General features: G+C 41.5%; 1 protein-coding gene across 1 annotated transcript in view; it reads left to right on the top strand.

Moving 5' to 3' along the window:
* EIF4G2 (eukaryotic translation initiation factor 4 gamma, 2) overlaps positions 1 to 10,669 on the top strand; it is a 25,733-nt gene extending 15,064 nt beyond the window's left edge. Inside the window, exons 4-24 of the mRNA XM_008587026.1 lie at positions 981 to 1,045; positions 1,351 to 1,416; positions 2,093 to 2,233; positions 2,866 to 2,968; positions 3,629 to 3,760; positions 3,849 to 3,915; positions 4,005 to 4,156; positions 4,538 to 4,648; positions 4,845 to 4,928; positions 5,030 to 5,128; positions 5,386 to 5,527; positions 5,626 to 5,786; positions 6,111 to 6,224; positions 6,836 to 6,961; positions 7,092 to 7,196; positions 7,292 to 7,507; positions 7,592 to 7,850; positions 8,175 to 8,379; positions 8,479 to 8,690; positions 8,778 to 8,899; positions 9,845 to 10,669. Coding sequence (XP_008585248.1) covers positions 981 to 1,045; positions 1,351 to 1,416; positions 2,093 to 2,233; positions 2,866 to 2,968; positions 3,629 to 3,760; positions 3,849 to 3,915; positions 4,005 to 4,156; positions 4,538 to 4,648; positions 4,845 to 4,928; positions 5,030 to 5,128; positions 5,386 to 5,527; positions 5,626 to 5,786; positions 6,111 to 6,224; positions 6,836 to 6,961; positions 7,092 to 7,196; positions 7,292 to 7,507; positions 7,592 to 7,850; positions 8,175 to 8,379; positions 8,479 to 8,690; positions 8,778 to 8,899; positions 9,845 to 9,910 — 2,748 coding nt within the window. The 3' untranslated portion in view covers positions 9,911 to 10,669. The remainder of the gene's footprint in view (positions 1 to 980; positions 1,046 to 1,350; positions 1,417 to 2,092; positions 2,234 to 2,865; positions 2,969 to 3,628; positions 3,761 to 3,848; positions 3,916 to 4,004; positions 4,157 to 4,537; positions 4,649 to 4,844; positions 4,929 to 5,029; positions 5,129 to 5,385; positions 5,528 to 5,625; positions 5,787 to 6,110; positions 6,225 to 6,835; positions 6,962 to 7,091; positions 7,197 to 7,291; positions 7,508 to 7,591; positions 7,851 to 8,174; positions 8,380 to 8,478; positions 8,691 to 8,777; positions 8,900 to 9,844) is intronic.
* Positions 10,670 to 16,770: the final 6,101 nt, after the last annotated feature.

Raw genomic sequence — 16,770 nt, 5'->3', positions numbered from 1 at the left:
CGCGGCGGGAGGGACGCGGGCCGGCGGGGAGGGCCTGGCCGTTGGCGCGGGATCAGCGAGGCGCAGGAGTCCCGGAGGCCGGCCGCCCGGCGGGGAGAAAGTATGTGGGGCCGTGTCGCCGCGGCTGCTCCTCGTGGGCAAAGGGAAGAGAGCGGGTTTCTGTCTCTTTTGTCAGCCGAGAAGGCAGCGGCGAGGCGGCTGTCAGTCCCGGGGGATTTATGGGGTGGGAGGGGGCCCGCTTGGAGGCGGCGGGTGGGCAGGAGGCCGTCTTCCTGCCTGGAGAACAAAGAGCCGGGCGCTGGGCCGGCGGGGGCCGCCTCCGCCGCTCCTGCCCGCCCCGGGACCCGCGGCCTCGGGGAAGCGTCGGAAGCACTGTCCCAACTCGAGCCTGGCTGGGAGGAATCCGCTGCCCTTTTGTTCCCAGGAAGGGAAAAGCGGGGCCTGGCCTTCCCGGCCTGCTGCCAGCCGCCGTCCTCTCGCGCGCTACTGCCCACATGCCGTCTGCGGGGAAGGGGTTAAAAGGGTGGACAGTGGAGAAAACTGCTGAGCAGTCTCTACAGATACTTTATCCAGTCCGTTAGGCTCATCATTGAGGCAGTTAAAATTTCTATGGCAGACATTTTCCACGTAATGTTGCCCGTGTTGATAGAGTAGGAGTCTCTAATCAGTTTTAAAGGCGGTAGAATGTGGCTTTTTCAAAAGATTCGTTCTTAGCAGTTTGAGATGTTCTTGTATCTCTGAGAAGGCTGTTCTTTGCAAACCTGAACACCCGGAATTTTCAGGGGGCTAAACAAAATAAAACCTGCAATGCAGTGAAAGTTCGATTGACTACAGTTCTAGGACCTGAAGTTGTAATTGAATGATGGTTTATAGATCTGTATGTTAGCAGTATCTAATTTTGGTGCTTTTTTATTCCAGGTTTTTCATTTCTCCCATCCCCTCCCCTTCCCACCCCATCCATTAATATTATTCTTTTGAAGATTCTTCGTTGTCAAGCCGCCAAAGTGGAGAGTGCGATTGCAGAAGGGGGTGCTTCTCGTTTCAGGTGTGTGCAGATTTATTTTGAGGACTCCTTTTGAAAAGGCCAGTCACAAAACCAAAAGCCACCACAGCAAAAATTCTGACTTAATGTGCTGCAATTTTATCTTTAAAAGTCCTTGAATTTTCCCTGTCTTCTAATAATTGCCATCTAAAGAATATATGTAATCAAATATTTGGCTTTCCTTTAGTCTCAAATTCAGTCTTCATCTGTGATGTAATTTCTAAAATAAAATATAGACTTCATTCCTTTTGAGTGAGACATAATTGGGGTATAGTAAAAAAGGGGGTTTTTTTGGTTGTTTTAAATAGTGCTTCTTCGGGCGGAGGAGGAAGTAGGGGTGCACCTCAGCACTATCCCAAGACTGCTGGCAACAGGTATGGTAAATGTGAAAACAGTGAGTTTTATGAATAGTAGATTGAAAGTTTTTCCCACGCATAACAGTGTAGTTATGGCAGTAGACATTAGGAATGCCCTAATCTATGGGCGGGGTTTCTTGTAGATACCCTAAGTATAGAAAATCAACTCTTGATTATCCCTCAGCCAAGTCATCTAATGTGAGATGAGGCTCTCAGACTATTTTTCCCTTATTTAGGTTATTTTTACCAATGGTATTTCTGAAATCCAGTTGTCCCTAGTTGTAACTAGTAGTTATCCCTACTAGTTGGTATCAGTGGTGGTGTGCATGTGGCAGTGTGGTCATAAGACATTAGAAAGTGTTGATTCTTTTAAGATGTGGCTCTAGACCAGCAGCATTGGCATCACCGGGGACTATTTACTAGAAATGCAGATTCTCAGGCCCTACCCCAAACCTACTAAAGCTGAAACTGGGAGTAGACCCAGCAGTGTTTTAACAAGCTTTCAGGTGATTCTGACGCACTCGTGCTTCTGTTGGAGGACCACTGATCTCCAGGGTTTCTTTGGGAGGGAAATTGAGAAAACCTAAATTGTTATTTCTATTAGAAGAATTTCTGATGAGTATGACGTTTGGTATGTGACTGAATGCCATTTTTTAATTTTCTTAATTGTAAGTCTGAATTTTTTATTAATCAGCGAGTTCCTGGGGAAAACCCCAGGGCAAAACGCTCAGAAATGGATTCCTGCACGAAGCACTAGACGAGATGACAACTCCGCAGCAAACAACTCCGCAAATGAAAAAGAACGACATGATGCAATCTTCAGGAAAGTAAGAGGGTAAGTTCCAAGGTGTGTTTTAAGAAGAGGGAAAAGGTGTTTGCTTTACTAGTCAGAAGGCAAGGTTCATGCCCAGAGTACATATTTTAATGAATGCGAACTTTGGTCTCTTTTTAAAGAATTAAACTAAAGAGCAGCACTTGAATATCTTGGATGTTCTTACAGTTGCTTTCAGCTGTTGGATTACAATCCACAAGCCTGTTGTGCTGGCATTTCCCTTGGCCTGGTGTGTAACCCAGTGAAGTAGGGGAATATGAGGGTATTTCAAAAAGTTTGTGGGAAAAATTGAATTAAAAGATAATACAAATCTTTCCATGAACTTCTGAAGAACTTTTGTGTAATGGTCTTAGCTTATGGTCTAGCCTTGTTAATAAGGAGGTCCTTGCACTGTGGACTTTGAGACAGTAAGAAAGTTTCTTGTCAAACAGCTGGGAACCCCAATCCAGTACAGATGTTATAATCTAAATAACAGTGAGAGTTGGTTTATTCCAACTTTTCTTTGTTCAAAGGAATAAAAGACATGTCTTGATATTAAAGGGAGTAAGTAGAGGAAAAATCAATTTAAAGGCTGTTTTCAACTTGAAAGAATTCTGTGTTGGCTGACACTTAAAATGTGATTTTTTTCCCCCCAGCATACTAAATAAGCTTACTCCTGAAAAGTTTGACAAGCTATGCCTTGAGCTCCTCAATGTGGGTGTAGAGTCTAAACTCATCCTCAAAGGGGTCATACTGCTGGTAAGTTAAATGTTGACTTAACTCAAGGGAAAGGAAATCATTTGACAAACCCACGTTGTTTTTGTTTTTTTTAAACACTTGGTTTATTGCTTAAAGCCCTGAGGTGTGAGCTAGATATATATGTATTTTTGAATACTGATAATGATAAAAACAGAATTGCTAATTTTAATAGAATAATGAGACTGGAGGTGAATTTTAAATTATTCATACTATGCTTGAAGAATTATGCAAGGGCTGTCAGCAAGCTATTTATTTGTTTTCTTTTTGTGGAAAACCATATTAGTCTTGAAAATGTATGGTAGTGGATTAAAAGATTCCAATGTGTTTATAGTTTTGGTAACTGAGATATTTTCTAACTCTAGGGAGTGCGGGGGATATAACTAGATGAAATCTGTGTAATCAGACATTATTGGTATACTGTAATAGCTAACAATAAGTGGTTGTAGTTTTCCAGGCTGTGCACTAAGCAGTTAATATGCATTATCCAATTCATTTCACATAATAAACTTTAGAAGAGGCATAGAAAGTAATTTGTCAGAGTTGGTAAGAAATTTCTCATAAAATTTAACATCCTTAAGACCACAAGAAAGTATTAAGTTATAAAGGAAGGGTTCTTGAAAATGTTCCCATATTTATTTTAAAAAATGGCATTTCCTGTAGATTGTGGACAAAGCCCTAGAAGAGCCAAAGTATAGCTCACTGTATGCTCAGCTATGTCTGCGATTGGCAGAAGATGCACCAAACTTTGATGGCCCAGCAGCAGAGGGTCAACCAGGACAGAAGCAAAGCACAGTGAGTGAGAGGTCTTGTTTGCTTATTTTAAAATTGTTTTGAAACATCTCATTAACAAAGCCTAACAAATGTCTTCTTTTTCAAACAGACATTCAGACGCCTCCTAATTTCCAAATTACAAGATGAATTTGAAAACCGAACCAGAAATGTTGATGGTAAGAATTTATATGATATTAAGTAGTACTGTGTATTTTTAACTTAATTCTGAATGTTGACTTTATCCTTTGGTTTTTGGTTTTTCCAGTCTATGATAAGCGTGAAAATCCCCTCCTCCCTGAGGAGGAGGAACAGAGAGCTATTGCTAAGATCAAGATGTTGGGGAACATCAAATTCATTGGAGAACTTGGCAAGCTTGATCTTATTCATGAATCTATCCTTCATAAGTGCATCAAAACAGTAAGTATGAGTTGGGAATGTAGGCTTAGATTATAGTCATGGGTGCATCATTATTTGGGGCAAATGAGTCAGTTATTTTTGTTTTGTCTCATCTGAGAGGGTGGTGGGCTAGTTAAATATTGTGACAGCCAGCAAAACTTATTTAAATATTGTAGAAAGTATCTAATAAGGAAGTGTTTGATGTGTTTTACAAAGTAGGAGTAGAACTGATTACCTGTCTGTGTTAACATTGCTTAATTTGGAGGGTTTTCTTCAACACAAACCAATAGAAAGCGCTATCTAAATGCTGTAGGAATGATGAATTGGTCAATGCAGACATACTACATCTAAACCAGAATGAGTAAAATTTTGTCAGCTTGTGGCATTTCATTCTTTTGGTAGCTTTTGGAAAAGAAGAAGAGAGTCCAAGTCAAAGATATGGGAGAGGATTTGGAGTGCCTCTGTCAGATAATGAGGACAGTGGGACCTAGATTAGACCATGAACGAGCCAAGGTGTGTATGTTGCTGATGGAAGCAATATAAGGAGTTTGTCTTAATTGTATTCAAATAAAACAACTTATTTTTGTTATACCAGGGGATTGCCATATTTAGTCATTAATATTGGTGTTGTAATCTAGAAGTCTTAAATGCCTTAATTAGTACACATTTGCTTTAATTTTTCCAACTGTGTGTTTTTCTCTTTTGTCAGTCCTTAATGGATCAGTACTTTGCCCGAATGTGTTCCTTGATGTTAAGTAAGGAATTGCCAGCAAGGATTCGTTTCCTGCTGCAGGTAAAAGTGGTTTTTTGTTTTTTTGTTTTTTTTTTTTTTAATGTTGATAAGCTGAGGGTTTTTGGTTAAAAAATATTAAATTTACACTTTTTAAATTAAAGGATACCGTAGAGTTGCGAGAACACCACTGGGTTCCTCGCAAGGCCTTTCTTGACAATGGACCAAAGACGATCAATCAAATCCGTCAAGATGCGGTAAAAGTAAGATAGTTTTGTTTTTTGATAAAGTAGACTTTTTATAGTAACACAGGGAACCCCCTTATCACTTACTTCAGACTGTCACATCCTAGTGGTGGATTTTAATGTTTTTTAGTGTCTCGTATGGCATTTTTGGAAGAAGTTATTTACGGAAATGATATAAATCTAATATTCTTGAAGTTTTCTGTTTTTTTCCCAGTATACAAATTTTAAGTAAGATAATGTTGAGACAAAAGTGCTTATTTGCTTTATTTCTAAAGGATCTAGGAGTCTTTATTCCTGCTCCTATGGCTCAAGGGATGAGAAGTGACTTCTTCCTGGAGGGACCGTTCATGCCTCCCAGGATGAAAATGGATAGGGACCCACTTGGAGGACTTGCTGATATGTTTGGACAAATGCCAGGTAATTTTGAATGAAACAGTTGGTTTGGTTAAACAAAAAAAATCAGCTTAACTTTTTAATTGTAGAGTTTTAAGAGTTGTTCATGTATGTATTTTAAGGTAGCGGAATTGGTACTGGTCCAGGAGTTATCCAGGATAGGTTTTCACCCACCATGGGACGTCATCGTTCAAATCAACTCTTCAATGGCCATGGGGGACACATCATGCCTCCCACACAATCCCAATTTGGAGAGATGGGAGGCAAGTTTATGAAAAGCCAGGTAAGAAAACATTAGAGTATTTAGGCAATAAGCACAAAATCCTGCAATAAATGTGATTTTTTTTTTGCTAAAAAAGGAAAATGCAACTATTTAGGGGTGTGTATGTTTTTTTCCTAAACCAGATATACGTCTGTGACAGTTATTTCAAACTGACTGGTTAAACTATTAGTAAAATCACTTTATTTGACAGTTAGGTTAGATTTTTATTCTTCCCTGTTTCATCTTTTACTTTTCTTATGGCTTGGCTCATCCTTTTGGTACCTGACTACCATAATTTGTGGACCCCCTTTTTATCTAGACTTTCTTTCTCCCTTTCTGAAATAGGGGCTAAGCCAGCTCTACCATAACCAGAGTCAGGGACTCTTATCCCAGCTGCAAGGACAGTCGAAGGATATGCCACCTCGGTTTTCTAAGAAAGGACAGCTTAATGCAGATGAGGTACATTTGCCTATGTTACTTATATACCATATACCATAGTTTGTCAATTCAGAACTCTATTGCCCAATGATTATAAAAAGACGTGTTATTAAGAGGATTTATGCTGGAGTTCTTTACCTTTTTCTCTCTTTTCTATGCTTATTTTTCTTTCTTTGGATGTCCAGCGTCCTATGAGCGAAGATTATGAGATATGAGGGCAAGTCTCTTAAAGTCTTTATTAGTTAGAGCAAGGAAAATGGTTGTCGAGGTAATTGTGGTTTCCCTGTAAGTAGGGTGATTTAATAACAAGGAGTAAAGACATTTTCTAAGTGGCATTTAAATTTGCTGAGTTTTATTTGGATATTTTACTCATGCTAATTCTAGAATTCTGTTGTCAATGTGAGATTCATACTAGTATCTTATTCTTGTGTGGATCAGATCTTTTAATTTTCTTGTCAGAAATACAACCTGTTAATATGGAGTAACCTTTTTCCAAAAACTTAAATTTCTACTCTATATTCTGACATGTTTATATAGAGTTAACTTTAGGTTGTTAGAATGTTATATATCATATGTTAGCCAACTGCATGTTGTTAACTTGGATATCTGTTTTGATTGATTTTCAATTGCAGATTAGCCTGAGGCCTGCTCAGTCGTTCCTAATGAATAAAAATCAAGTGCCAAAGCTTCAGCCCCAGATTACTATGATTCCCCCTAGTGCACAACCACCACGCACTCAAACACCACCTCTAGGACAGGTATGAGCCATAGTGTGACAACATTTTCTGTTATTTCAATATCCTCTGAAGATGTCTTCCTCTAACCTCAAATGCTCTTTTTTAAAAACTTACTAAACATTTGTATCTGTCATGTTGCTTGTTTTCTTAGACACCTCAGCTTGGTCTCAAAACTAATCCACCACTTATCCAGGAAAAGCCTGCCAAGACAAGCAAAAAGCCACCACCATCAAAGGAAGAACTACTTAAACTAACTGTAAGTTTCAAGTAATCCCATAAATAGTCTCTAATTCTTGGAGTATATTTGGAATAGGGAAAACATTAAAGATACTTGGGTTGTGTTCTTTTTAGGAAACTGTTGTGACCGAATATTTGAATAGTGGAAATGCAAATGAGGCTGTCAATGGTGTAAGAGAAATGAGGGCTCCTAAACACTTTCTTCCTGAGATGTTAAGCAAAGTAATCATCCTGTCACTAGATAGAAGTGATGAAGATAAAGAAAAAGCAAGTTCTTTGATCAGTTTACTCAAACAAGAAGGGATAGCCACAAGTGACAACTTCATGCAGGTAGAGCACTGCTTTCCTGATTCTGTGATAAGAACTTTTTGCTCACATTTGAAAATTAATAAACTATGTTGTATATTTTTGAAGGCTTTCCTGAATGTATTGGACCAGTGCCCCAAGCTGGAGGTTGACATCCCTTTGGTGAAATCATATTTAGCGCAGTTTGCAGCTCGTGCCATCATTTCAGAGCTGGTGAGCATTTCAGAACTAGCTCAACCATTGGAAAGTGGCACACATTTTCCTCTCTTCTTACTTTGTCTTCAGCAATTAGCTAAATTACAAGATCGAGAATGGTTAACAGAACTTTTTCAACAAAGCAAGGTCAATATGCAGAAAATGCTTCCAGGTAAGAGAATGCTGGTTTTTGGTTTTTTAATACTAAATCTAGAGATTCCTAGTATCTGGAGTGGATTTTTTGTAAGCCAGTCTGATTATCCAGTTCAGATAATGACAAACATGACCATAGATCTCACCACCTTATAGAAAGAAGCAATTATTATAATTTAATTATTTTTATTTGATTCATATGTTAAGAGTTTTCATTTGCTGGGTTCTTTATTCTTTTATGTAAACCTGGTATACTTGGGAAATTTGTAAAGCTGTTCCTCCTAGACAGGCCAGCTGTGTAAAATGAAGTACTTGATGATGCAAATGGCTTTTGTCTCTTTAGAAATTGATCAGAATAAGGATCGCATGTTGGAGATTTTGGAAGGAAAGGGACTGAGTTTCTTATTCCCACTCCTCAAATTGGAGAAGGAACTGTTGAAGCAAATAAAGTTGGATCCATCCCCTCAAACCATATATAAATGGATTAAAGATAACATCTCTCCTAAACTTCATGTAGATAAAGGATTTGTGAACATCTTAATGACTAGGTAAGACAAATGGTCTTCTACATGTAGTAGAGTTATTTTGCTTCTTTCTTGAGCTAGAAAACTCAATTTTGGATTCTGACAAGGCCTCTTTGTGTTCAGCTTCTTACAGTATATTTCTAGTGAAGTAAACCCACCCAGCGATGAAACAGATTCTTCCTCTGCTCCTTCCAAAGAACAGTTAGAGCAGGAAAAACAACTGCTACTTTCTTTCAAGCCAGTAATGCAGAAATTCCTTCATGATCATGTTGATCTGCAAGTCAGTGCCCTGTATGCTCTTCAGGTGCACTGCTACAACAGCAATTTCCCAAAAGGTGAGAGGGCTGGTATCAGAAGGATGATGAAACTTGGGCAGTTCTTAAACAGCACACTAAGGAATAGGATTACCTTTTGTTTTTTAGGCATGTTACTCCGCTTTTTTGTTCACTTCTATGACATGGAAATTATTGAAGAAGAAGCTTTCTTGGCTTGGAAAGAAGATATAACCCAAGAGTTTCCGGGGAAAGGCAAGGCTTTGTTCCAGGTAAAGCTCTGTTAAAGAAATTTGGTCTGCTTTTTTTCTATTTGTTTTGGTACTTTGAATGAAGAGCCTTCTTTTTAAACTGACATATAGGCAAAATTGTCCTAGTAATGTGTCTTCACTCATACATTTCATACTGTACTGTTACAAGCTTGGTTAAGTAGGCAGTTAAACAGCAGCAAAATGAGGTAAAGCTACAAAATTTTAAAACTTGAGTAAAGAAGAGATTGCTTCTCTATCTTTCTGAGTGGAATTGTTTGTAGCCTTAGGGAAAGAACTTACACATCAGGGGATTCTAAAATCACGGTGTGCACTAATCATTTGGAGAGCAGTTTAAAAGTAGGTTCCAAGCTGGATCCCAAAGATTCTGATTTACTAAGTCTGGTAACTCAATTCAGCTGATTCCCATAATAGTTTTCCAGAGGACCAGGCTTTGAGAAACACTGGTCTATAGTATCTTACCTTTACTACTGAGGTTTACACACTAGCTTTGTGAGGCTCATTCTTGGCACCCTTAGCTTTGTCCTTGGGGGATCTGATCCAGTAATTCTGGGGTAGTGCTGGAAATAAACTAATTAGGAATACCCACCCCACCCACAATACTGCTGATAACAAACTTAGGTTTGGAGGAACCGTTGTCCTAGACTAAAATCCTGAAATGTAACTGGAGAGTATCAAAGAAGGGTACTTGTTCTAACTGGCCATAAACAGCTTCTGTTAGCCCAGATCCAAACAATATACCACTCTTTGTGTAACTTAATATATTAATAGTACATTTGTAGCACGTTCTGAAAGCTAATTCCCGTTAATAAAGATATGTGTGGTACGACCGAAAACTTTTTGTCCTTAGCTGGATGTGATTTCATCCTGAGTCAAAACTTCTGCTGTGAGTTTTTCTTTTTTCTGTAATTGCTACTTACTTTGTTAAATTACAAATCTAATTTACAGGTGAATCAGTGGCTAACCTGGCTAGAAACTGCTGAAGAAGAAGAATCAGAGGAAGAAGCTGACTAAAGAACCAGCCAAAGCCTTAAATTGTGCAAAACATACTGTTGCTATGATGTAACTGCATTTGACCTAACCACTGCGAAAAATTCATTCCGCTGTAATGTTTTCACAATATTTAAAGCAGAAGCACGTCAGTTAGGATTTCCTTCTGCATAAGGTTTTTTTGTAGTGTAATGTCTTAATCATAGTCTACCATCAAATATTTTAGGAGTATCTTTAATGTTTAGATAGTATATTAGCAGCATGCAATAATTACATCATAAGTTCTCAAGCAGAGGCAGTCTATTGCAAGGACCTTCTTTGCTGCCAGTTATCATAGGCTGTTTTAAGTTAGAAAACTGAATTAGCAACACTGAATACTGTAGAAATGCACTTTGCTCAGTAATACTTGAGTTGTTGCAATATTTGATTATCCATTTGGTTGTTACAGAAAAATTCTTAACTGTAATTGATGGTTGTTGCCGTAATAGTATATTGCCTGTATTTCTACCTCTAGTAATGGGCTTTATGTGCTAGATTTTAATATCCTTGAGCCTGGGCAAGTGCACAAGTCTTTTTAAAAGAAACATGGTTTACTTGCACAAAACTGATCAGTTTTGAGAGATCGTTAATGCCCTTGAAGTGGTTTTTGTGGGTGTGAAACAAATGGTGAATTTGAATTGGTCCCTCTTATAGTATTGAAATTAAGTCTACTTAATTTATCAAGTCATGTTCATGCCCTGATTTTATATACTTGTATCTATCAATAAACATTGTGATACTTGATGTAGTGTGTGACTTAAATATCCAGATTTCTGGAGAACTATTAGGTTTTGTTTTGAGATGTAAGAGACCCATCCTAGTTTGAAGACCTCAGGACTTTTAAATTCTTAATCTAATTCCCTTTTCATGATGAGACACAAGATTTCAAGGTTATTCTTCCTTAGGTCAGGTTACTGGAACTAACCAAAATAATTTCTATAGTCAAAGATCACAAGTCTCTTGAATTTGGAGGAACATTGCTATGCATAACAAAAACTAACATTTATCTTTGCATTGTCATACTTAGACACATGGTGGTCTCTAGACAGACATAGCTATCCTGTAGGCTTTCCCGGTAGCTGCCACTGAATTTCCAAGAGGATTTCTGTTGCCTCTTGAGAGAAGTCCCAATAAAAGTGTCTGGCGGCTTGATCCAACTGAAGCATGGTATAGAGGTTAAAATGTATTTTCAGAAATCACTTAAGGGTTTGCCCATATCTCGCCCCGGCCCCCATCCCCCACCCCTCCACAGCCCCTTACTGACCCACTTTGACAATCCTAGACTTGGTTAATGTTGACTTGGACAGGGGCTCCTGAGAAAGTGTGCCACTGGGAGTTCTGATTGCTGTCTTAGAACCTAAGAGCAATCTGTTGGTGTTGGGGCAGTCCTCCAGGCAGACAGTAGTACTGCTGAATCTGATGGAACCTTTTGGTATTGGGAGAGGCTCTCGTACTCCAGTAATGGGGGGAGATTGGATAAAACCAGTGATTTTGTGTTGAGTCGGAATCTAACGGTATGTTATAGCAGTCATCATAACAAATTTAGCTTTAGGTGGATGTCTCAACAGTAAAAGCTAAGCAGAGACATAAACCTACTTTAAATTTCAGGAGACTAACTTTGCGAGGCTGTAAAAATAAAGGAGCTATAAATTGCTTTGTTCCTGGCCTTTTTGGGACTGATCTTTTAACCCTGCGAAGGTAGCATGTGATTGCCTACTTGATTCAGCTTACAGCCAGAATTCTTCCAGTTCAGCTAGGGGGGAGGGCAGAAAGGAGGGCTTAGAGTCAACTTTGCCGCACAGTGGTTTGGCAGTTGCAGAAGCCATGCATTCTCTCCTTCCTCCCTCCATATACTTAAAGGTGGATTCAAATACCTACCCCTGGAGAATATGTAATACTATCTTGTTCTAAAGACACTGAACAGTTATTTTATAACCTACTGTACTATGTATGAATAACACTTTGGATGTACTCGACGTGCTTTGCACAAATGACCTATAATGTTTTTAGTATCAACATGTAAATACAGTGACCTCTTAACTGCGTATCTTGGGCCAGCCCGGTGGCGCACTGCTACAGTGCGCCGCTTGGGAGCGCAGTGGCGCTCCCGCCGAGGGTTCGGATCCCACATACAGACCGGTTCTCGCTCACTGGCTGAGCGAGGTACGGGCGCAACACCGAGGGTTGCGATCCCGTTGCCGGTCCCGGTCCGGTACGGGCGTGACACGGTTGCGATCCGTTGCTGGACACAAAAAAAGACAAAAAAAAAAAAAAAAAATCTGCGTATCTTTATCACCCCAAGTTTCTGCTTTCCTTAATATACAGCAAAACTCAGTTATATTCACTTTGACAATTCCTGTGTTCCCATTCTCATATCTCAGTAATGCTGCAGTCCCCTCCACCACAGCTTTCTCAGGGTCACCAGTAATTCCAGTGCTCTGCCCAGTAGGTGTAGAGCATCCTGTAGACAGCATTGGATGGTTAGTCAGTCTTAAAGACCACTTGTTCCCAGGACGCCTCACTCGGTTTTCTTTGTCTTTGCTGACTACTACTCAGTCTTCAATGGGAAATGCCTGATCTCTTTAAAAACAAAAACACCTTTACAGTTGCTGTCAAACCCTACGTCCAATCTATCGTCAAATCTTGTAGGCTGTGCCGTCCATACGTGTTAAAAATTGGACAGCTTCTCACCTCTTCAACCATTGCCCTCATTTCTCACCTCGCTACTACAATAGCCATAACTGGTCCGTCCCTCTGTTTACGACTTGCTCTCCATTTAGTCAGCACAGCAGCCGGAGGGGGGACATCCTGTCACTAGCCTCAAAACCCACCAAATGGCTTTCCACCTGCTTAGATATTTAAGTCAAGGTACTAAATTTGGATTATATGACCCTGCGTCTGAACTAGTCCCTCCTCCCCGTCTTTGCCCTGCACCCTATTTCTCTGATCTAATTTCCTGCTACTGGCCCTTGCTCATTCTCCCGTCATACTGGCCGCTGTTCCTGGGACATGCCAAACCCCTCGCCTTGGAAGTTTTCTGTTCCTGCTTCTCCCCGGATAACTGGATGACTGGCTCTCTCCCTGCATTAGGTCTTGGCTCAATTGTCATTTTTATTAGTGAAGTCCTCATACACTAAACACATACTGCTCCCTCCTTCCTGCTTTATATATCTCCATGCCTATCACTATTACATGACTGTCTTAGTCCGCTTTTGTTGCTTATAACAAAATACTTGAGACTGGGTGATTTATAAAGAAAAAATTTATTGCTTACAGTTTCTGAGGCTGGGAAGTCCAAAGTCCTTCTGGTGGTGGCAACAGCGACCCAGGAGTCTCACATTGCAAGATGGTGGAAGTAGAGAAGGCAAAAGGCAGACTCTCCTTTTAAAGCCTTCAGAACCACGCCCCTGATCACCATTTTTAATCCATTCACTACTGCACGGTCCTATAATTCAATCACCTCTTCAAGGCTCCACCTTTCGATTACCATAATAGGATTTCCCACCCTCTTAACATTCACAGTGGGAGCTAAGTTTCTAATACATAAAACTTGGGGGACACAACTCAAGCTTCTGGAGTTTTGGGGGGACATTATTCAATCCACTACAATGACATACTATATATTTATATCTGACTCTTCCCAGAATGTGAAGAGCATGAAGTTTTTGACTGTTTTGTTCACTGCTGTATCCCTAGCACCTAGAACAGTACCCAGCACACAGTAAGCACTCAAATACTTGAACCAAATCATGAATTAATAAAATTATCCTACATGACAGGATCTGGACATAAAAGAAGGAAGTATAGGAAAGACGAGTTGTAGGTAGCTGTAGGGTTAATCCCTACCACTTACAAGGGACTTCAAGGAGTTCATGGAAAGATTCGTATTAACTTTTAATTCCGTTTTTCCACAAACTATTTGAAGTATCCTCACGCTAACAGTGTGATCTTAGGCAAGATATTTTATTTCTCTGAGTCTTGATTTCTTTTGAAAATGAGATTAAGACTTAAAGATTGCCGTGAGAACTAAACAAAGTAGCATATGAAAGTCACTTGCAAAGAGCCTCACCCACAAATATCTTTCAATAAATATTTTACCTTCTCAGTAGCTTTCTGAAGATTCCTCCCATGAGAATTGCTTTCATCCGCTGAGCTTCCAGGATCTCCAACTAAATCTAATGGGTATGTCTTGGTCTTATTTGACTGATCAGATGCACTCACTAGTTGACTACTCCCTCTTTTCTACATTGTTTTCCTCTTCGACTTCTCAGTCTCCTTTTAAGGCCCTCTTTGGAAGCCTGGTCCCTGAATGTAGCTGTTCTTTCCTCCCTCAACACTGTCACTCACCCCTGTAGCTCCAGTTACCAGCCATGTGCGACGACTTCTATATCTTGAGTCCAAACTTCCTTTCAGAATGTCAAACTCACACATCCAACCAGCTCCTGAATATTTTATCTGAATGTGCCACGAGCACATCAAACAACATCCATCACTAAACTTCCCCAAACTCCCTAAACTTCCACACTCCCTCTTCTCCTAACTCTGTGAATGATAGCCCCAACCAAGCCAAAATCATGAGTTATCCTTGACCTTTCCTCCCCTTCAACCAGTCTCCATATCTTATCCATTTTACCTCCATTACAGCTATTTACTTCTCTCCACAACCACCACCCTAGTCCAAGCACCATCATCTCACGCCTAAATTACTACAATAGTCTACCAAATGGTCTCCCTACCTCTCGTCTTGCTCTTTTTCTGGTCTATTCTCCGCTTTCCAGTCCAGGTGGTCTTTCTTTTTCTCGGGTTCTTCCTCCATCTTCAACAGCTCCCAGTTTTCCTAAGAATAATGTTCTATTCTCCCTAATCCAACAAGCATGGCCCCAAGTCATCTGCTCTTTGCCTTCTTTTACTTTCTTTTCACCTCCTTGTCTCTGGGCCTTTGCATACGCTGTTCCCTCTGCCTGGAACATCGCTCCCCTCACTATTCCCACCTTTTCATGCCCCTTCATCTAGTAGTTCATCCTTCAGGTGTTAGCATAAATGTCCCACTCTTGGGAAGCCTGCCTCCCTCTGCCATAGCGGAGTTAGGAGCCAGTACCTACAGGGTTCTTGGTTGCAAAGAAGAGAAACTTAACCTGGGTAAATTAAGTATAAAGGAAGATTATTAGAACTCCACTAAGGGACCCACAGGGCAGAGAACAAGGCTTAGAAACGAACAGGGACTAAGGGAAGCTGGGTAGCCTGAGCCACAGCACTAGCCCGGATAGGGCAGTGCTGTGACCAGCTCATTAGACCTGGAGCTTCCCCTGCCAGTATCTGAATGAATTCCCCAGGGATGCAGGTTCAGAGGCCCATGTGTCCACCCCCTGCTGCCATGGCTTCCTGTAGCAGAGCCAAGATCTAGCCTTGTGCGCCCCTGTTGTGTCAAGCAGGCCCTGACTCCCACTGCAGCCTACACTGTAGGAGAAAAATTGAACTTTGGAAGGGATTTAGGTGGACAGCCCAAAATAAAGATAATTGTCCTTTCTGAGGCCCCTCTGCCGCACATGCTCCATTACCCCCACTCCTACTATGTTGCAGCGTGGCCACCTGCTCACTGCCCGTCTTTCTGCTGTCCTGAGGACAGCACAGAGAGGGCAGGGAGTGTGTCCCTCTTTTTCTTTTTTTTTTATTAATATTATTTTTTTTACATTCTATGATGTTTTTGCAGAGGAGTAACAGATATTGAATGCAACAATGAATCCAGGTATTCTGGAACCCAAATTTTAAACATTTGGGGGAGGAGATCTCTTAAAGGAAAAGAATACCAAATTAGGATCAGGGTCCAGAAAGAGTCCTGTGTGAGAGGGCGGCCTTGAAACTTCATCGACTTTGTGGTAGGTCTGAATGAGTTATTATAGTTGATATGCTAAATTATAATACTTTTAATGCCTATCTGCCCCCACCCACTAGACAGAAACTAAAAACAGGGTAGTTACCGATACCTGGCTGTTGAAGTGATGGAGCTTTTCTCTTCACTTGCGACCGCCTCGCCCTCACCACTTCCCAGTGCCTCCAGCCCGGTTAGAAAGCACCAGTCCCCCACCCTAAAGTCACCTATCCACATGTGCCTTCAGAAGCGCGGCCTCCTCTGCAGGCGCTGGGGGCTGGGGATACAGCAGAGTGAGTGAGACTCAGCCTCTCCCCTCCTGGAACCTGCTGTCCAGGAGGAAGACAGACCTCGGCACAGCCCACACGGCGAGGGGAGCAAGGTGTTGGGGCCACACTGAGATGCGACAGGCACCCCGTGAGCTGAGAGCAGGAAGCCTGCTGAGGAGCTGAGACGTCAGGGAAGACTGGTTTTCCTGGCAGCTGTGCGGGGCAGCTGTGCGGGGCAGCTGTCCAGGCCGAGGCGGGTCTCTTCCACCTGGTAACCTAGCTTCACCTTCCTCTTGGCTCCACAGAGCTCCCGTGTCCCCTCCGTCTGCACCACCAGAACAGGTTCCATCCGGCACGTCTGAGTGAGGGCATAGTCCGCACTGTGTGTCCAGCTGCCCTGTCAGCTGTCCAGTGGGGCCAGGAGGGGGACAGGGGCTATAAATCTCCTCCTCACTTGTGTGTCCCACTAGCTTTAGAGACAACCTCCCTAGGACAGCCCTCCCAGGAGACTCCTGAGCACAGAGCAGACAGGAGCAGAAACAGGATACTGAGGCCACACGAGCTGCCCAGACCAGGAGCCCTCCCCGCACCCGGAGTGAGCTCAGGAGGCTGGGCTAGAACAAGGCCACCAACAGCAATGCTGTCGCCACAGCGCCCTCTGGTGGGCCACCAGGAGAACAGCCCTGGGCAGGCAGGGTCCAGGGTTG

Source organism: Galeopterus variegatus, unplaced genomic scaffold (assembly GCF_000696425.1).
Source record: "Galeopterus variegatus unplaced genomic scaffold, G_variegatus-3.0.2 Scaffold4221, whole genome shotgun sequence".
NCBI classification, from domain to species: Eukaryota; Metazoa; Chordata; class Mammalia; order Dermoptera; family Cynocephalidae; genus Galeopterus; species Galeopterus variegatus.
This window is presented reverse-complemented; position numbering and strand designations above follow the sequence as displayed.